The sequence below is a fragment of the Raphanus sativus genome, chromosome 9, assembly GCF_000801105.2.
Source record: "Raphanus sativus cultivar WK10039 chromosome 9, ASM80110v3, whole genome shotgun sequence".
Lineage (NCBI taxonomy): Eukaryota > Viridiplantae > Streptophyta > Magnoliopsida > Brassicales > Brassicaceae > Raphanus > Raphanus sativus.
In genome coordinates this window covers 34893548-34915539 of record NC_079519.1, presented here as the reverse complement: position 1 = coordinate 34915539, position 21992 = coordinate 34893548, and the positions used below count along the sequence as shown (strand labels likewise).

General features: G+C 33.5%; 4 protein-coding genes across 4 annotated transcripts; 1 reads left to right on the top strand and 3 right to left on the bottom strand.

Annotated features, from left to right (window-relative positions):
- The first annotated feature begins 4794 nt into the window (after window positions 1-4794).
- LOC108823478 (uncharacterized) lies at window positions 4795-6515 on the top strand. Its single transcript, XM_018596695.2, has 4 exons — window positions 4795-5117; window positions 5184-5348; window positions 5417-5582; window positions 5725-6515. Exons 1-4 carry the CDS (start codon window positions 4917-4919, stop codon window positions 6297-6299), a joined length of 1107 nt encoding a protein of 368 aa, XP_018452197.1. The 5' UTR covers window positions 4795-4916; the 3' UTR covers window positions 6300-6515.
- Window positions 6516-6669: 154 nt separating this feature from the next.
- On the bottom strand, window positions 6670-10861 carry LOC108827917 (uncharacterized). The gene is made up of 9 exons (XM_018601429.2): window positions 10046-10861; window positions 9798-9980; window positions 9519-9710; window positions 8493-9149; window positions 8336-8404; window positions 8073-8234; window positions 7757-7973; window positions 7319-7666; window positions 6670-7039 (listed from the first exon to the last, which is right to left on the bottom strand). Exons 1-9 carry the CDS (start codon window positions 10685-10687, stop codon window positions 6918-6920), a joined length of 2592 nt encoding a protein of 863 aa, XP_018456931.1. The 5' UTR covers window positions 10688-10861; the 3' UTR covers window positions 6670-6917.
- Window positions 10862-11620: 759 nt separating this feature from the next.
- Window positions 11621-12874, bottom strand: LOC108836515 (uncharacterized). The gene is made up of 2 exons (XM_018609666.2): window positions 12601-12874; window positions 11621-12457 (listed from the first exon to the last, which is right to left on the bottom strand). Exons 1-2 carry the CDS (start codon window positions 12845-12847, stop codon window positions 11655-11657), a joined length of 1050 nt encoding a protein of 349 aa, XP_018465168.2. The 5' UTR covers window positions 12848-12874; the 3' UTR covers window positions 11621-11654.
- A 4409-nt stretch (window positions 12875-17283) lies between these two features.
- Window positions 17284-21214, bottom strand: LOC108825369 (transcription factor bHLH96-like). The gene is made up of 3 exons (XM_056994108.1): window positions 20685-21214; window positions 19395-19787; window positions 17284-17574 (listed from the first exon to the last, which is right to left on the bottom strand). The coding sequence occupies exons 1-3, from the start codon at window positions 21114-21116 to the stop codon at window positions 17491-17493; spliced, it is 909 nt and encodes a 302-aa protein (XP_056850088.1). The 5' UTR covers window positions 21117-21214; the 3' UTR covers window positions 17284-17490.
- Window positions 21215-21992: the final 778 nt, after the last annotated feature.

The window sequence follows — 21992 nt, the reverse complement described above, 5'->3', positions numbered from 1 at the left end:
TATGTATTTCATTATAAATGGACCATTTTTAAAAAAAAATATGTATTTCATTATAATAATAACTATATATTATGGCAATAGTAATTTACATCCATATGGAATACGAAATAAGTGCAATAAGACATTTGATTGTTTTAATCAGACTTGTATTCTAATCCAAATATTCGTTCATCAATATTCATTCATCCTTCAGGGACATTCGATAAAATTGTTCTTAAGCTGGGTTACATGAAAATAAATCTTTATTAACAACTGGTTCAAACTTTATTTGTGGTTTTAGAATTTTAGAATTCTTTTAACTAACTTTTATTTATAGAGAATCTTAAATCTATATAAACTTTTATTTATAGAGAATCTTAAATCTATATAAATTGGTGCCACTTATAAGGTTGGTCGATGACTGATGTACGTCAGTCTCATGCCATGAAAATTGGCATCTACAGTTTTTCTTTTTTTCACCAGCTATTTGCGGCAAACTCCCAAACCTAAAATCAAAAGTTATCCAAAACCAAATAACAGGACTGCACATTTCCATAGTATTTCTTCACTTATTTTGAAATGTTTTTGAACATAATATCTCATGATTTTCTTTAAAGATATAACAATACCCATAACACAGTAAATCCTTCAAATATTTACATGAATTTGATATAAAAGATGACAATGTCTCTCTAATAATGTTTCAGCAACCAATGAAGAAAGAAGTTTTTATAATATTTTCACCATGAAACTGCTTAAAGCTTTGATAAACCCGAGCGTATTTTGCATGAAATTCTAGAATTTGAAACCCAAATCACACTAATGCTCCAGAATCTAACACAAACCCGACAGTTTAATAAAACGTAGACAGCAACATGCCAAGAGAAGTTTTGGTCATGTCTTTCTTCATGAATTGTTGCGTTTTCTACAACAGCAGAAAGGCATTGAAGCTTCTGACTCAATTTTCTCCTTCAGCAGCAAGCGATAATAGCACTTTTTCCAGTCTGAGATTGAGGGGAGTTAAACATACTGTCAAAAGACATCCGGACATGGCATCAGGCTACAGTCCAAAGAACCAAGAGATCAGAAAAGCTTACATGAATGAACTCCTTAGCCTCATATCGAGACGCTGTGCCACTCACCACATAAACTCTCCGAGGATGATCTGAGCAATGCTGATGACACACTGGCTGATCTGATTGATGTTGGTTTTAAGTTGGGTTGGCTGAAGATAAAGCTGAATGAGGTTTCTAAGAAGAAGCAGAAGGAAAAGGATAGTGAGGCTCGGCTAAGAAGACATCAGTGCCTTGGCACACTGGCTGACCTGAAAAGGGTAGTATAAGAATGTTTTCATATACCAGTCATTTAATATATATATATATATATATATATATATATATAATGATGATTACAAATCGTAAGCTTTAAGTATGTGTGCCTTGAAGACATCAGTGCCACGCCGAAAACCACCAACATAAATTTGTCCATAGATGGATCCTAGCTAAATATGAAAACTTTATAACCTAAACCAGTATGAGCTCTGTAGCTAAACTACTTTATGACACTTGAATGTTTTTATTTAGGAAGCTTAAAGCTTGAAACTTGATATTGATGTGGAACAAATCATGAAATCATGTTCATATACTGGTCATACAATTCTATTTCTGCAACAAACTAAAACGGGTCATCCCATGCTAAGTGTCTAAGACACACATAAACAGAGGACTCATTGCATAGCACAGTCTCAGCAAATGGAACACCATTTAAATTGAGAAAACTTACATCGAGCTGGTTGATGTAACCAGTGACATCATTATCTCAAGCTGCTTACGGATACTTTTGTGAACTTCCATTTGTAGCCTTAGAACTTGTGTGATCTCAATGGTCCTCGTAAAGAAAGAAAGAAAAACTTAAAACATATTTTAAGTGACCATATAACAATCAAATATCTTAAAATATATGAAGAAAATATTTCAGTTTTGTTATGCGGTCATAAAATAAATATTGCTTACATTTAGATTTCAAGAGATTTGATGTTTAGGATAGATGTCAGTATCTTCTTGAGGTTCTCCTGTGAATAAAAGTAGCACAATTATACAGAGAATGTTGCTGTGCATTAACAGAGAAACATGAACGATTAATGACCCAAAAAAAGACTAATGACACATCCCCTTGTAATCACTTATAATTTGCAACATCTTTTTCATTTTTTAGTCAAATAGGGAATATGAACGACAATTAACAAATAAGATAGAATAGTTGTGTAGTTTTCAAATTAGTTTTTTTTGTAAATCTTAAAAAGGACATCTAAACATATCAAGAAAGCTAGATTAACCCAAAAAAACTCACTTTAATGGTTGGAGCTGGTGCTGACCAGACAGGTTTGGTGCCTTACTTAGTTCATCTGTATTCTCTACTCCGGCAAGACTGATCTAACATGATCAAGATCGTAAAACTTCTGCAGCAGTGCAGTTACATTCGATTTCCTTATCTCTCTTTCTAACCATTAGCCTTGCACCTGCATATAAATTGTCAGTGTAAAAAGAAAGAGGATATAATTTAAAGGAGCTTAAAAAGCTCTCTTTTTCTTACTTCTTGCTCTTTGATTATGTCTTTGCCAAATTCTCTGAAGGCACAACAACACACACACTTCAACCCCAACGAAGAGGAAACAATAAAAAGAGAGAAAGAGAGATGCGGACCTCGAGCCACTCGTCCAGTGATGCGTCCGTAGACCTTGTTCCTACTTCCACTTTTGACACCTTTTTGGTTCTCTGGTAATAGAAGGCGATTGTCAGATAAAATTACACCATATAAGACTGTATACACACAAGTTGAAAATGCTCAAAACAGGACGGAAATACCTTGGAGAGCCGCTGTACTTTGCTGTATGCCCATAGACCGAGAAGGAGGTGGATAGCAATCCCAAGTGTTAAAAGAAAGACATACTCACGGCTGAGAAGACCTCCAGATTCAACTACCTCAACGGTTCTGTTGTAGAAGACTCTTCTCTGGTATGGCTTCCCTTCCACTGTCGTAGATGACATAACCCACCAGATCAAATGCTTCAGGCTGTGCAACATGTAGGAGTATGATCAACTGCTCTGGTATGGCAACACGTTCCATTTTTCTTTTTCTGTATATCACTTTCTCTTGCTGTGAGCCACAAAACATATCACTCAACCTGAAGAACATTAAAAAGCTGAAATTTTAAAACACATCGGAGGATCACTGCTTCTCTACACAGCTAAAGTCATAAACTTTTTTTTTGAATTAAGAAAAGTCAGAAACAAAACCAGCAAAATTTACAATTTAAAACCAAATTTGTATCCTTTAAAAAAAGCTACTAAGTAAACAGAAAAGGATTCAAACTTTCATTGCAAATCCTTTCCATCAACTTCCTTTACAGAAACAGAGATAAAATTAGAATCAAATGACAAATCGTTACCATCATCTTTGCCAGCCTATATAAACCCATCATACTCAAATCACAAGCCTGGAAGAAATAAAAATATATTCATTAGTAGTTGATGAATAAGAACAAAACATCAACTAAGAACAAAAACCCAGATCTAATAAAACAAACAAAACCCAGATTCGATGAGGACTGAGGAGGAGCGGAGAGGAGTGAGGAGGAAGAGAGAGAGAAGACTGTACGGATGATTACCTAACTCACCGCCGAGTAGACATCTGTGTCAACTGACCCACGTCCACCATTAGATACCGAATCTCCTCCTTCTATGCCATCACCGCATCGGTTCTCTGATTCGTCTTCACCCTTAGATTCTTCAACCTGTACCAAAATCAAAGCCACACAAAAGAGAGATGATGAGAAAATACATAATTGTAGAGCTAAAAAGGAGGAGGAGATTCATTACCATTAACAGAGCAGGTAATGGAGACGGAGAAACATGAGCAGAGATCTCGCAAAGGTGGATAGACATGGAGCCATAATATCCTCTTCAGTTTCAGAACTGATTTCAATTGTGCATGGACATTAAGTAAAGGTGAGATATGTTACTGTTTGTGGGAGAAGGTGAATCGATAGAATTTGTTCTTCGAGCAGAGGCGAATAGGGGTTGACCAAAAAAAAAATCAGAGGCGAATAGGAACTCAGTCACGCAATGGGCTTCACGGGCTTACCTAATCTCAGCAACCCGGGCCGATGAATCGAAGCTCACTTCGTCGCTGAAGCATCCGACGTGGCAAAAAAAAAGTACCTGATTGGTCGATTATTTTAAGTGACGTGGCATAGCTTAGAGTTGAGATTATTCTCCTTTTAGTATAGGTATGATGAAGAATATTTCGAATTATATTCTCTTGTTTATACGAAAGATATTTGGTTTTTATTCTGATTAATCATAAGTAAGTCTAACACCGTATATGTGGACTGACGTCTCAAAATGTTAGGTTCGATTCGATGAAGTAGATTCTAACCCCAACAGGTAACAAGTCTTCAATTAAATGGTTTTAGTTTGACTTGAGCACTTTATAATTCTTGGTATATAATATTCCATCCATTTTACTTTATTTGTCTTTTTAAGTTCGTGTACTGAAATAATTAATTTTGTATATTTTTGAAAAAAAAATTTATTATCCATATGTCTAATCATATTTTAATTAATAAAAAATAAATAGAATAATTTTATTAATAAATTTTGCATTAAAATTATAAAACAATATTTTTTTTAAAACATATTTTTTTCTGACGAGTAGTCTCAAACGGAGTATATATATTAATATTTTTGGAAAATAACAAGAAAGAATTGTCACCTCACTTGTCTGTACACTTGAAAAAAAGACGCATATTTTCCACATTATTTTAGTTGAGAGAAGACAGTAAAGTCATTATCTCGCAGACAGAGAGACACTATTGTCTGAAGAAGAAAAAACGACAACGGGCAATTTCCATCCTCCGATCACTTCCTTCGGAAGACATGCCAACTGGCGATTGCTTTCACTGCCACAAGCCAGGTCACTGGGCGAACCGTTGCCCTCTCAAATCCGCAACGAAGATCACCACCATCGACCCCGCAGCTTCTCCTCCGGTCATTCACTGCCACTGCGACCGAGCTTGCCTTGTTTTGACTTCTAAAACTCTGAAAAACCCTAACAGGAGATTCTACAAGTGCTCAGCAGTTAAGTCCCCTTCTCTCTTTCTCTCTCTCTCTTTAACTCTCTACTGATCCCTGCCGACATTTTAGGTCCCAAACTGCGAATTTTTCAAATGGTGCGACGAAGTGAGTATCAATTCGCAACCTGTCTCCCTCAACCCTCCTTGCCCTTGTGGCTCTGGTCCCTGTAGAAGAGTAACAGTCCCCGATGGACCAAACGCTAACCGTTCTTCCTTTGTTTGTTGCATTAAGAAGGTGACAAAACCAATAGTTCCGAATTTGAATTGAAGGGGTCTTATTAATTTTAAGCATGGTCTTGGCAGGGTTTCGGAGCTTGTGGATTCTCTCAATGGGAGGATGATGCTCAAATTCAATCTGAACAAGTAGGACTTGGTGGTCCTCCTTGTACTTCTACATTGTCTGATTTTTCGGAGTTTAAAAATTCACTTCCTAATATTGATTTGAGTTCGGATGCTAGTGTAAACCAAGGTATTATTATTATTTATTTATTTATCTCTGTTTTTGTTTTTATTTACATAACATTTTGCTAGTTTTATTATTCTTTTTGGGTTGATATTTGCTTAGTTGGTTAGGTTTGTTAAACCTTGATTCTTTTGGATTTTGATTACAGAACCTAAAGATGTGGGTAGTTTTGAGACAGAAGAGAAAGTGCTCTCTTCACTTGCACCGGAACATAATGAAAATCAACTAAAGGATTTGTGTTATTATTACACAACAAATAGTGATGATACGGGGTTTCGTGGTAAAGAGAGTTATGCACCTGAGGTAGCTGAAGCAACGAGTCTTTCTGAGAACATCATCAATCAAGTTTCTAATAGACCAACCTGTCAATCTACTACGTCTATTGAAACCGAAGCCTCTTGCTCCTCTTTGATGGACCTCATTGAGCAATATAACTCGGAGAAGCTCTATTTCGAGAGTGTTTCTATGAAACATGTTGATGTGTTGTCCGCTTTTACGGGTTCGTACAAGATATTAGAGTCTCTTCGTGATACAGCGCATAATCTGAGCACACAGCTTACTGAAGTAAAGAAACAAGTGAAGCTTTACGAAGCCAAGACCTCGGAATTTGCAGCGAGTCTTGAAGAAGTCTGCGGTGAAATGACGAAATCGCAGAATAAAATGGTGGAGACGGCAAGGAGAGTACTGAAAGAACTGAGTGGAAGGAAAGTTGCTGCTCTGTAGTAGTAGACTACAAGAAGCTGAAAGGTGCAAGGAAGTGAGGAATGGACCACCTATATATATCTTCCCCTTGAATGTTTATATAATATATACATCTAAATTAGAAAATAAAAGACTGAAGATAAGATGTATAATCCTCTAATGGATGTTCTATAAACTAAGCATTTTAGAACTTGTAAAAGCTGGAATCACTGGAAAACAGAGGAAGGTTCATCTCTCTCTCTCAAAACTTCAAAAGTTAGCGGTGATCATGCTCTATATCAGTCATGGGCTCATTCAAATAGACAGATACAATATCTCGAACTTCTTTTAAATTCAGTAAATTCTTTAATTTTCAAGTTAAAGACCTTGAATACTTACAACAATAACAGAGTAAAGAACAACGAATTGATTATATTAATTTATTGCTTTGTTCGGACAAAACAAATCTTCTGTAAAGCTTAGGAAATGCTCAAGTAATGAAACTACCAAAACCCATTCGATATATGGCATACAATAAAATGACCCAAACCATCTTCAAATATTATAAACAAATAAGTGTATATATATGGACGGATCTATATTTTAGTAGAAAATGGATTTGTATGCCTGGCGAGTAATGAATCGTTGTGTACGTTTTTTCTAAGACCGGGCAAAAAGACTGGGGCTGGCAAGGTCAGGTGAGTCGCGGCTGATCAGATTAGCCCATAGATTAGCAAGAGACACCAAGTAATGCTCTCCGTTCCACTCCACCATCTTAATTCCTGGTTCAAAAATCCGAGTGAAATCTAGTAATTATATATATCTAAAACATAGGCTTGGGTATTTGGGTTTCCCTTGAGTTTTATAAAATTATCCCACACTTCAACCAGATTTTATTTTGGTTTGAAAACTTTGGTATGGTTTGGGATTATTCCAGTTTTGGATAAAACATTTAGAGGAAATTTAATTAGAAAAATTGTTCTTAGTTGTACAAAATTCTGGTTCGGGTCAAAATTAAATTCCGTTCGATTTCTAAATGCAATTGCTAGAATAGCGTGTACCTGGTACTATTTCATTATTTAGGGCAGAAATGCAGCAGGTAGGTGATGTATCTGAGGTGATGCAGGCGTGAAGTGTGAAGGCGTCAACTTCGTCTATACATCTGATTGATTCTAGAAGCTGACCAGCAGAATAGTCACTGTCAAGTCCTTGGAGACGGGTGATATTATTATTCCGAAGAGCTTCTTCTAATCCAGAGCTTAGCCACAACTCCACACACTCGTCCAAAACAGCCAACACAGTAGATGATGTCGGGTGTAATAAAATCCACGGTTTATATAGTCTCGTCGAAGCTCTTAGGATTTTCACTACTCTGTAAATTTCTCCCACTGACTGAACAAAGCTCTTCCCTGTTTAACACATAATTAGAATAAGTCAAGAGGTTGATAAAAATGGGCGTACTACAAATATATTAATAATGTGATAAGAATGGTTGGTACCTTGAGGTTTAGATAGGATTTCTTCTTGAACATCATTTTGAATCGCCTGTTTCCAAATAGATGCAGCATGCCGCAGTTCTTGAGCGCAGGTCCTAGCAATGACTAACCAAGTTGAAGCGTATTTCGACTGCTGCTCATGTGAACCCAAGTTTAGAACCTTCAGGGTCAACGTGGCGTGTTTGAGAAGTTCAATCGTTGATTTCCAGTCCTTCTCTGCCTATGGAAAAAAAAACATGTTTTAATTATTTCTTCCGTGTAAATATTATTTCACTTTAGAATGAAAGGTAAGTACAGAGAAGGTCGAACAGAGCTTAACTAATAACAATCTCTCTGACAGGAGATCTTCTGAATCAACTGTACGAAACTTTGGCTCTTGGAGAACTTTGTAAAGTTCAGTAGTGCCAGATGATCTAACTTGGAGACTCTCTGCGTTGACCTCACCGATCAAAACATCATTTTTCAGCATGTTTTGCAGATCCTAGAAGAGAAAACACCAAGGAATTAGCGACACTTATCTGCAAGGAGTAATAACTACATATAACTTAAACATGCTTTGTAGCATTTCCATGATTCGCCTACCTGTATTTCATCTTCATATTTTTGAGCCTCAGCGACTTCATCAGAATTAGCAGCCAAGTCACGAGCTTCCTTTATTATCCAAAAAGTTCAAATGATGTCACGAAAAAAAAAAACGGGATGTTAAAAGAAAAAGTGTTACCAAAAAAAGTCTGCTAACCTTTAAAGTCTCAAGATGGGTTAGAGCAAGGTAGGATAGTTCAGTCTTCAGCTTATGAAAGACATCTAGGTAATCATTAGGCTCTATGGTGATTACTGTTTCTTCATGAGATTTTCCAAAACCATTTGGAACAGAGAACCCAGTCCCACCTTCAATTTCCACTGAACTCTGTTTAGATTCCCACAAGTCATTATCTCCTTCCCTCGATGTATTATCTTTCACAGGCTGTGTTGGACCTTGAAATTCCCAGGAATCATCGTCAACCTCATCCGCAGCATCAGAGTTTTTCAAGGGCAGAGAAGGACCTTGAAACTCCCAAGTAGTGTCAAAATCATCACCACCTTCTGCTGCGCTCGAATCTGTTATGGTCTTTGTGGGGCCCTGGAACTCCCATGAATCATCCTCGCCATTTACAGTGGCAGACTTTTCCGACAGATTAGCAGCATTCTTCTCCTCCACCTGACTGTATAAACTTGATATAAGGTCATTGATTGACACAGTTTGACTTGGAGCCTTAGTTTTCTCTCTCACGGAGAAATCACAGGCTGAAACAAGATTATCCTCATGAACCAAATCATCAGAAGTTTCCAATGCTTCGTCCTCAAAGAACGACAGTGGCAAGACTCCCTTTGGCTTCTCTGGCTGCACTTCTTTTTCCTGAGTACAAAATAAAGAGTACTTTCATTAAGCTAAACAAATGTAGTGTATGTTTAGGCTTTAAATTTGCATAACATAAAAGCAAAGATATATCAATGAAAGTCAAAAAAAATCTTATTACCGGTTTTGAATGTTCGTATCAATGATTTTGGTAAAGATATAATAAAGAAACCAGCAGCAGGTCAAGCAAAGTTTTACTATGTCAAACAAAGTACATGTAGTAATACTAAATTAACCAAAGCTTAATGTCTACCACCAAAAGTCAGAACTCTTCATTTCAAAGCCAGCAGAAAAAGAAAAGAAACATTTGTGGAACCCATATATTATCGACATTCTGAAACATTGACTGTGGATTGTAAGATACAATACCTCTTTCTCTTTACCAGTATCCAAAGAAGGCTGATTAAAAGCCCAAGAAGATCCTCCGGCACTCACATTCGTACTACTTGGAAATGAAATCGAGCCATTTTCCTCCTTATGCAAAACTTTCTCAAAGTTTGAATCATAAGAAGTGGTTGTTTCATTCTCAGAACCAAACCCGAACCCCCAACCGTTAGATTCCTGTAACCAACCACACAGCAAATAAAGAGTTTGTACCTTTTAGCCAATTGCAAGGACTGTGTTTTATGAAAATGAATTTTGTAGTACCTTGTTTGCTAAATCCTTCTTCGTCTCACTCGTTTCAGCAATCTTAAACTCCCATCCACCATTACCCCAAGGGTCATCATCATCTCTATTTTCTCGTTTACCATTTGTTGGTGAACTCCACATGCTTGAATCAAAATCTGTTGTGCTCTCAACCACCACAACAGATCCATTTCTAGCATTCTCCTGTTAAGCAAAACCGTATTAAAACTAATACAACATTAACGATATATATATATTGCAGAGCTTACCTTAGAGCTTGGATCCAAAACAGACTCGGCCGTTTTAAACTCCCAACCGTCATCGAAATCGTCGTCATCATCATCATTTCTCAAATCCGAACAAGTCGGATCCGAATCCGAAACCACCGTCTTCTTCTTCTCGGATCTCTGTGCATCATCAAGATTCAATGGATTCCAGCTAAAACTCTCGAAACTGACACCTGGATCTTTCTCGTTCACATTGATCTCGTCGTTAGGTTCGTTCTCTCTGTACAGATTTGCGATCACGCCGCTGATCTCCACGGTTGGATTCGTATTCGCAGATCCGTTGCGGTGTTTCTCAGAGAAGGAATCGAATGAGAAGTTAAACGGCGCACCTGATTCATCTTCCTCCTCCTCCTCGGCCTCTCCGAACACAGAAAGTGGCACCGGACCACGAGGGGTAACCCACTGCGTCTGGCTATTCTTCTTATTCTCAGATTCGATCCGAGCTGGCGTCGAATTGGTGGCACCGCCTCGATCTGCGGAGAAGCCATTTGGTTTAGGGGAAGAGTCGACGAAGTCTCCCCAATCATCATCTTCTTCTTCTCCAGCGACGACGGGGGGAGAAGGGGAGGAGGAGAAGAAGAAATCGAGGCCGTTCATTCGATCGGATGGATTTGATGCGAGCATGAAGGTTTCTTTCTTCGCGTTTTTGGTCGGAGCTCGGTAGTGGGATGGATGGGTGGGGGGTGCGCAGGATAGCTTACCCTGCGCACTTGAATCCTTTGTGGGAATTTCGAATTGATTTCAATTCTTCTTGTCCTCTTAAAATATCTCCATTGTTGTTTGTTATAGGTGTCATAATTAACATCACGTACTCCTTTCGAACCAAAATTATGCTAATGCTAATAGATCATTTTTATTACAGGTTTACTTTGAGTAGATACTACTACTAGATAAGAGTACTATTCTTCTTCTTTTTGAGCAAAAGGAGCACTATTCTTTTATTTCAGGTTTTATGTCATACAAATTTGATTTGGACTTATTTTCGAAAGTGGTATAAAATTATCCAATTCTTGTCCTCATAAAATAGTTTTAGACCACTCGAGAAAATATTATCAATACTTCAAAATTGGAATATATATATATATATATATATTTTTGGAATATTATTTTTAGAATACGTTCTAAAATTCCTGAAAAACAATTCTAGTGCATACAAAACCCAGTAGCACAACCAGATTTATTACTCTTCTATTACAATTTTTTTAAAATATTATTCATTTCCAACCAAATGCACAACATCAACGTTCATAGCTAATTCAATATTTGGCCAACCAAAAAATAAACTATGATAAACACCACCGACATGACGCTCCGATTAATCTATCAAATAAAATACTACTCCCTCTGTTTTTAAAAGATGCATATTCTGAAAAAAATATTTGTTTCAAAAAGATGTATTTTTTATGTTTTCTATATAAAAATTGCAAATTTCAATAAAATTAATTGAATTTATTGAAAGATTATTGGTTAAAATACATTGAAATTTGGTAATTTCTAAAAACAATGCATGATTAATGTGTTTTCTTAATATGTGTGAAAATTGTAAAACATACATCTTAAAAAAAAACAGAGGGAGTATTAAACATAATATTTATTTTCTGCAGAAGATTCCAATACCACTGCTCGATCCTCCAGTGCAATCAACAGTGTTTTGATTCAGCGACAAGGGCTCGATCTTGTCGGAACTTCTAGAGCCACGTGAGTAAACACAAGCATTACAACTCGTTTCAAGAAGCGAAGATGTTCTGTATTTATCTTCCCCACCGACGACCGGCATAGCCACCCCTGGCTTCGCAGGATTCTGGAAATCCTCTCTGTATGTTCTTCCCAAAACACCCTCCACGTTCGGGGACAACCTCAAGAATCGGAACTGGACTTCGAGATGGGCAAAACAGTCATTTTCAGGTCTCTCGTATTTATGTATCGTGTCGTCTTCCTTTGTGACCGGAACAACGTTGACCCAAATCTCGGCAATGTCTGGTAACGTGACCAACACGGAGTTCATGTCTGAAGTCCTCTCGATCTTTATATAGCCAGTCCCCGGAGGGCTCCAGATAGCCGAATCCCCTTTTGGTAAAAGAATCTCTTTTCCCTCGAAGGAAAGACGGAGATGGTCCACTTGGTGGTCCCATTTCGCAGCCTTTTGGGCCTCGAGTGTGAAGGTTTTGCTATTGGGGCCGAAGATCAGACCCAAAGATTGGATCCATGTGAAGTCTCTGCTTCGGCCAGAGGGTCTGAGACCAATGAAGCGTGCGTTGACTTGGAGGTCAGTGTCAGAGACGAGTGCGAAATGCTCATCGCGTTTGCCGTGAAAGTAGAATACGACGCCGTCGCCACCTATGAATCGTGGGTCTAAGCATGCTGATCCTCTGCCGTTGCAGTTAGGCTTTCTATCTGTTATAAAGAGAATTGGTAGTGTTTAGTTGAAGTTTTGAGTTTATATCCTTTGTTATTCATAAACCAATTAATTCACAATGACCAAACCGAAATAGACTAAACATCATCCATTAAAAAGCATTGGGATATTTTTTACTTACTTCGGCAAGTGGCTTTGCATATAGGGTTAAAACAATCTACGACGCATGCCTTGGAGCTACCGTAGGGAGGGGAAAACGAAGGGCACTGCTTTGGGCAAGTCTGCTTCATAAGGAAGCATGGGCTCTTCTTTTGGAAACATGTCTTTGTTTCCGACGCTGCTTCGAGTTGTACAATGATAGCACACGCATAGAGCGCTAGTAACAATGTAACGTACAACCCATTGATGCGCTTTAGATGTTCCTTCATTTCTTTGACTTGTCTTGGGAAATTAGTTTGTATATCTATCCTCTCATGTGACCTCTTTTTATAGAAGCATGCTTGCTTGGCAAGTTGGAATAGTTATAAAATAATCATATTTAATGATTCTTGTGTATATACACCGACACAAACACATGTTACTTTCTTGTAAACGAAATCTTAATAGGTTTATGTAAAGTTAAATTTCTAGAAAATATTTTTCTAGTCTTCCCTCTCTCAAAAATTCTCTCTCTTCCTACTGAAATTGCCTTCTCCAATTCGGTGCTATACCAGTATTGGAGGCCATCTTCTTCTGCTTTCCTCTTTTCATTTTTCTTTTCCTTTTTATTCCAAAAACTGATAATCGAGTTATAATCTTAATATACCATTTTTGTTGAGAAAAACAATAAATTAATCTTACAAGTTATAAAATGCACAAAAAGTCATGCACAAGTCTTATTAGTTGCAACATTTCACAATTTTGTAAGGAGAATTTCAATTTTACCACAGATTTGATCACTTTTCAAATTTAGCATTAAATGATAACCATTTTCATAAATACTTTAAATTTGCAATGAAAAATTACTAATTCTTAAATATTTTAGATTAATTTATAAAACATTTATAAAAGTTTATAAACACAACTGTACCCTTTAAATACTAAATCCTAAACAATCATCAATAAATTCTAAACTCAAATGTTATGAAACTTTTTATTGTCACCAACTTATTTCAAACAAATTATCACTTTTTATTCGTTACCATTTTTTAGCAGCTATATTCTTTAAAAAATGTTAATACGTGTTAATGACTCGATGTCAGTGAGGAAGGTACTTCGCCACTATGAACAATTGAACATGTTCGTGTATGTGAACCGTGGATGTCGGGTCAAAGCATACTAGCATAGTGGAATTTCACCTGATAAAGTTTTAACCAAAACCATGTGTCCAGTATGTATGAACGTGTTCTTGTATGTGAACCGTTGATCTCGGATCAGAGCATAGTGGAAATTTGCCTAATAGAGTTTTAACCAAAACCATGTGGCCCGTGATTTGTTCGAGTGTGTAAGAGATTCTCGTGTTATGCCTAGTCTTTTGTTAGAGGTTCTAGAGTATAGAACCGACCGGTTTGGTTATCTATGATAAGTATGAGTTAGTTGGTTAGAGATAAAGCCTATGGTTGTTAAAATAAGGCTTAGTAGATATTGTACGAGTATATATGTGTTGTACATAACTTCTGATAATGATAAGTATTATTCACGTAACTCTCTTGTCTTTCATCTTTTTTTATCAACTGGATATATTATTTAAACTATAAAAGGGGAGTTCAAATAGTCAACTATCAAACGGGCGGAACACCAATGATAAACATGAGTATTCTTAATATTTCTTCGATAAAATATCCTCTCCCTGATTTTTCTCTCGATTGACATGTCCAAAGAAGCATTCAGAGAGCAGAAAGTCCAGTGTTTTATATCAAACAGAAGGTTCCCAAGCTAGATATTCTGTTCCGAGTTGTTTATGATTCTTGTGATCTCACTATTCTCACTTTCAAACCAAACATGGCACCATCCCATCGTCCAACTCTGTTGGAGAACATATAAGAAATCTATCGCTTCTGCTACTAAAAGCAATGTAGTCCTTTAAACCTAACCCATACCTGAAGCAATATAAATGTCATATTAATGATACAAACTTGATTAACAACATAGTTTCTGATAATAAGTTATTCAGTCCATCAAAATTGTTTGTTTAAATGCATGAAATAACATATACGAGCAAAATGTCCGTATCCAAAGAAAGTTGATTCGAAGGCCTTTCGTGAGCATATATAAACACGAATTTAATGCATGCCAACTTCTTGAATTCAAACACAATTTAGAGTTTAAGTTATTTGACATAGTGATTGATATTATAAAATTATGTTCATTGCACTTCTATGTTTTAAGTTGTAGAACACACTTAATCATTTCCATCTTAGATTTATGATCTGCGATTCTGAATTTCTGCGCATTTTCCTAAAGTTTTGACATAGTAATCAAAACTGTTAAAATGTTATTCTAAAATGTTAAAATAACACACGCAAGAGTTTAAGTTATTTGACATAGTGATTGATATTATAAAATTATGTTTATTGTACTTCTATGTTTTAAGTTGTAGGACACACTTAATCATTTCCATCTTAGATTTATGATCTGTAATTCTGAATTCCTGCACATTTTCCTAAAGTTTTGACGTTTTCTCTGTTTGATCTTATTTAGTTGTTTTCTTTCAATAGTTACAACAAAAAATTTATATTTTTATTATAAATTTATAATGATCGATATTATAGTTATATGTTTATTGTAATTTTATGTTTTAAATTGTAGCACACACTTATTTCCATGTTAGATTTATGATTTGTGATTCTAGATTTCTGTGCATTTTCCTAAAGTTTGACGTTTTCTCAGTTTGATCTTATTTAGTTATTTTTGTTTAATAGATAGAGCAAAAATCTCATATTTTTATTTCTATTTTATTTTGATAGAATCTTAATGTTAAATTAGTTTATGGGGGTTGATGCTCAACCGATCTCTATTGATCAATACTATAACACTGATGTGCTGACAATTGACAACAGATTTATGGGATTTAAAACTATGCCATTAAAATCTCCCACAAATGAATTGATTGGCAACAGTATGTGTAGTGTTACAATGATTTTAATACTATCAGTGCTTTCTCCCATTCTCGTTTTCGTATATTTATGAAATTGTAATGATTTTTTTTTTTGAAATTTGTTGCTTTTTGATTATCACACAATAAATTTAACAAATGTGCTTTTGGCGGATTCGTGGCCCATTGAAAAACATAGTTCGATACCTTGTCTTGTTGGTACAAACTATTTTATTGAATATCAAGATGGAATAATTGGTAAACAGATAAGATGGGTCGATGACCGGACGATTTTATTTTATCGGCCTCCAAATAGATATTTTCTTTTAGGGTTTGTTTTCTAAGAATTAAGGGGAAAATCGCCTAAAAACCCTTAAAGTGTCACTTAGTAGCACTTTAAATCTTGAAGTTTTTTCACTAACACTTTTAACCTTCAAAGTGACATTTGTATCATAAAAAATCTCCAAAGAAAAAAGTTGACATGTTCAGTTGGTAATTTTTCAAAAATAATTATTTGATTAATAAAATAAATAAATAAATAAATTCAAATAATAAATAAAAATCGAAAATTTTAATAAAATTCACAAAAATGAAAACATAATAAAATTAAATTAAAATTTTATAAAATTAAATAATTTTCTAAAATTTTATCAAAATAAAAATAACTAAAATTTTAATAATAAATAATATTAAATTTAAATAGAGAGAATTAAAAAAAAGTTCAATTTTTTTAAAAAAATAGAAAATTCGAAATAATTTTTTTAATTATAATATTTTTTCAAAAATATATCATATCATCATGGACAATAATAATTTCAAATATATCACTAGCGACAATGATGGTTTCTGATTTTTATTTAAGTTATGAGTTTTTATTAAATTTTACGATTTTTGTTTAATTTTCTGATTTTTTATTTTAATTATTAAATAATATTTTTAAAAATATTATTTAATTAGTAAAATAATAAAAATTAAATAAAAATCAGAAAATTAAACAAAAATCGTAAAATTTAATAAATCTCATAAATTAAATAAAAATCAGAAAATAGAAAAAAATCAGAAAATTAATTGATATTTAGAAAATTAAAATTCAAAAATAAATGAGATCAAATTATAAACGGAAAATAAAAAAAATCATATATTTCAAAAAATGAAAAATTCAAAGTTTGGAAAAAAATTTCTGTCATTTTCAACGATGATGTTGGAAACTATCATTGGAGATATGGCAATTATCGTCATTATTAATGGTTATGTGAGAAACCATCATCGTCACTAGTGAATTTTGAATTTTCTATTTTCCATTTTTTTAAAAAAATTGTGAACTTTTTATTTAGTTTTTCTCTATTTAAATTTAATCTTATTTATTATTAAATTATTAATTATTTTTATTTTATTAATATTTTAGAAATTATTTAATTTAAAAAAATTTAATTTTCTAAAATTTTAATGTAATTTTTTGATTTTTTCATTTTTGTAACGTTTATTAAAAGTTTCGATTTTTATTTACTTTTGTTTTTTTTATTATTTATTTTGTTTATTTTATTAATTAAATAATTATTTTGAAAATTTACCTACTGAACCGGTCAACTTTTTGCTTTGGAGGTTTTTTATGATACAAATGTCACTTTGAAGGTTAAAAGTGTTAGTGAAAAAACTTCAATGTTTAAAGTAGTAAGTGACACTTTGAGGATTTTTTATGCGATTTTCCCAAGAATTAAGTAATTAACCAAAGCCAACTACCATTAATCGCCAGCTGTTACCATTCACTACCTTTTGTCAAGAGATTAAAGGAAAAAATGGACCGTCCATATCTTTACTAGAAATTTTATTAAGTTCAGTTGACAGCATTTATAAATGTAACAAAATACTACAGTAACTTGACAGGCCAAGCATACATATTCAATTATATAAACTCGTATCAATTGATTCCAAATCGGCTAGTCGTTACTAGCATTTACACTGCAAATAGATCTACTTTAGGGGTAATCTTGAGCATCATCATGAATCGTTATGCATATTGAGCATTTCATACACTGCAGTAGCTATATCAGCGACGGAGGAAAGCTTACAACAATCTTCCATCTGCAATGTTATTTTAGCGATATGAAAATTTTAGATTAAAGCTGATAAAAAATGTTAGATTAAAGCAAATTTAACTATTTATACATTATAACTAGCCCTTTTATGTTTTATGTTACAAAAAGTCATTTAAAAGCAAGGATCATAAACTTTTTGTTCGGTAACTTAAACTTTCAAAAAGAAGAAAAAATGAAGTAAAACTTTTTAAATAAATTTTGGGTCTATAAGTTTATGGTAGTTGTAGTAACAAATATAAAATGGTACTTTTTATAAATAGGCCTACATCTTTATCGAAATGACTAGTAAATAAATTTGGCTACTTGTGTTTGCATACATTACTGATTTTTCTTTCACTTTGATGTGCTATCATATTAATAATACATTTGAATTAATCGTCTTTGGTTAGGTCTTGTAGTAATGATAAATAAGTACATTGTGTTATATACTCTCCGTATCTAAATAAGTGTTATCTTAACATTTTTCACACAGAGTTTAAAAATAGCTGAAATATATGTAAATTGTTATTAATTATACATTTCTAAATAATAGTATATGAGATAAATAAATTTATTTATAAAATTAATTGAGTTTGCAATTAATTTTCAGTTTAAAATAAATATATTTTGCATTAATATTATAAAGTAACAATTTTTGTGTAACAAGAAAAATGTTAAAATAACACTTATTATAAAACAAGTAACTTATAGATGCAAACATAATAATAGGATCAACTGTTTATAAACCCATGGTAACGTCTAACGATAAATAAAAATTCTATATAATTCAATAATGTAATGATATAAATTATATCATGGAAAGGTGTAACAATGCAAACGATTAATCTAAATAATATTTTAATAAAATTATAAGCAATTAAAAGTATTTTTAACTAGATGAGCTAGATTCTGGTTTATTTATATGCACTGTAATTATTATAAACAAACATCAAACATGAGAGCATAATATATATGTGATAATGTGAAATAGTTAGAAACGATAGAGTAACATCCTATAAACATTTTTCAAAAAAAAAAACATCCTATAAACATAAATAAGTTACGGTAGATCATTTATTGGTAAAACAAGAAAGTAGTTTTAATATTTTGTAAGTGAAGACATCACTATTATATTAGGTTTGATTTTGCTACACTTAGAGATTAAATATCAAATTTTATTCGACTACTAGAATTGCATGTGAATGATATGTATCTAAGTGACTACTCTCTTTCTGCCAGCGGGGTCTAGTATTCACAGATTAAGTAGGTTTATAATGAAGTCTATCTCTAAAACCTAATATTATAATAAGTATTCCCTCCATTTTAGATTAATTGTCTTGCAGATTAAAACTTTTATTTTAAAATAAGTATTGTTTTAGAATTTTAATATAAAATTTACTGATAATATTATCTAACTTTTTTTTCTATTAGTTTTTCTGTTATTTTATTTTTCTATTGATTAAAATATGATGTGCGTATTAATGATGTTTTGTTTTGAAAATATACAAAATTAAATATTTTAATGTATATATAAACATAAAACAAAAATAAAAATGAAAGAATAAGTATTAGTGACATTATATTTAACAACTAATAACACGGTAAGCGTTTTACCAAAAGATAAAAAAACGATAGGTCACAAGATCCAAAACAATTAGGTTGCAGCTAGGCCTAGCATTTGATTTACGATTAATTCAGAAAGAGCTCCCTAATTCTTTCCTAATCAATGTTTTTTGTTACAGCTAATATATTTTAGAATGTTTATTTACTGCAACGTTAACAAACAGAGGTAAATAAATAGTGATTTAGGATTAAGCAGAAACATACCTTAGTGGAGAAACAGTAGAGGACAAAGTCAGAAACAGTGGAGATATTCAAGTGTAGAATGATAAAACCTAAGCTCTGTAAGCCAGAGACCAGGTGGAAAAGAACCTTTGGTCTTCTTCTTGACCTTATCTTAAGAGTTGCGTGGCTCTCGACGAGGCTTACTTCGATATCAGCCAATGCGTTAACCTCGACAACCATGTTATCACTGACAGAAGAGGAACCCATTGAGAACTGGGGAAGCTTGAAGGTGTCGGAGAAAGGTGTCGCCGATGACATACAGCTTCCTGATAGAGATATTTCATTTGGATCACAACTGAGGTTTTGAAGGTGAAGACGGTGTTCGAGTTCTCTGATGAAGTTTATTGCACCCCCTACTGTTGATGCTTGGTCACACTGAAATGATAAAAATAAGAAACACTAATTAAACTCATAACTATAAAAGAATTATATGCATGTACGATTTACAATCAGGGTTAATTCACTACGATTACTTCAACCGAGAAAAACACAACACGTAACTTATGTGACGCATACACTAATATAGTAGTTTTACTGTACGAGACCGAGCATGTTGGGATATTCAAAGAGAACACACAATGGTAAATGTAAATAGTTCCAAAAAAAATTAAGCTTGTTTCATTTTTTTCAATTGTTGAGACGCTAATACCCATAATTCCACATTAGAACTAGAAAATTGTTTTAAGAACGTAAAATTTGTTGTAAACTTTTTTTGTAACTTGGCAAAATTTGTTGTATTTTAAGGGGTGATTTTTAGTAGATATGGGGGTGATCATTTGAAAAAAATAAATTCATGTTGGCAATTTCTAAACAAGTACAGTACTGCGTCCTATTGTGTGGGTGTTCTTTTGGGAATAGAATGCTTTTGGATAATAGCATGATATATTTAGAAGTCACAAGCGAATTCAACAATATTTCAACGACAGGTATTTAAATGTAAATGAGACACAATGTTTTTGCAAAAGTTTTTCTTTTTAACATTGGGTATCACATATTACATCATCATATAGTCTCTAACTTATCAAGCTTTGGCAAAAAGTTATAGACCAATTTTGCAAATACAGAAATAAACCATGATCATTTAGTTATATAAATATATTTTAAAAATCGTTTATAAAAACTGTTAACTTCAAATTTTCCAAAGATAAATTTAAAACTGAACGTGGGAAAACATGGTTTTCTCTATTTGGATTTCTGCTAGATAGTCTATATAAAAATGTGTAGATGCTGTATAGAGTTAAAAATGCAGATATAGAAGTTAATAAGGGATACCCTTTGAACATATGACTCAGGCATGAGAGAGCGGAGAACAGAGAGGTACTCATTCATCTGTCTTCTCCTGTTGCGCTCCACTGCAATGTGAGTCATACGTTGATTACTAATTTCTTCTTTGTTTTTCTTGGCCCTTGTTCTGCGTCGCGTTACTTGATTATTCCCCATATCTCCGTGGAAACTGATACCGCAGTTCGCCGTAGGTTTCTGCTCATTAACTACAATTTCATTAGGTGGTTGATGAAGGAATGTAGTAGTATTCCCATAGTAACCTTCTTGGAGAAAAGTAGAGTCGTAGTTATCGGTTTGGTAGTCGAGAAAACAAAGAGCGGCTTGGAGATCAGAAAACGGTGGTTCATTATCTGCGTAAATGTTGGAATAGGCTTCTTTCCCATTATAGCTGTGTTGGGAAATCGCCCCCTCGAGAGCCATTGGCTTTGCTAATTATAAAAATGAAGCCTTTTCAAATAATATATGATACGAATAGATAAACAAGGAAAGTGCTAAAAGTGTAGTATATATGTAAAATATGAGATACCTGGCGGGTCCTTATAAAGGTGGTGAATGGTGATGATGGGAGTATGATCTACAGGTTGTTGCACGTGAAAAGCATAGTTTGGGAGTTTGCTCCAAGGGAGATGTATTATTCTCTTTCAAGGTTGTTGGAATAATAAAAGGGTAAACAGCTAATAATGGGAGACAGTTGGGGAACTTCGTGAACCAAATACAAAATATTGAAACTTATATTACCCTTAGCTCTTGTATCTATCTTATTAAAACAGAAACATTCTGTTGGACCTAACATTTATTTTTGTAAGTTTTTAAATTAAATACACATTTATACTTTATAGTTAAACATACACTAAATCACTAATGTTCCTTTCTTTATACTACTATCCATGTTTCCAAACAATATACTTATTTTTTTATAATACTATTAATATTTCTAAACAATATAATTATTTCTTTATACTACTATCAATGTTTCCAAACAATATATTTTTTATACTACTATCAATGTTTCCAAATAATACAATAATTAATCTTAATTATTTTATATCTATCATTTTCTCTTTAAAATTTTGTAGAAACGTCATAATTTCATAAATTGCAAAATAGTGAACTTTAAAATTTCGATTATAAGATTAAAAATTATGAAACTTTTACAATTTAAATCCAATTAGATTACATATCGGTCATCCATCAGTTCAATCGGTTAGTCTCGGGTTTTAGTGATTTTTTAATTGAATATTTTAAAAACATAAATTGAATTGTTAGATCTCCGGATTAACCGGTATAATCACAATC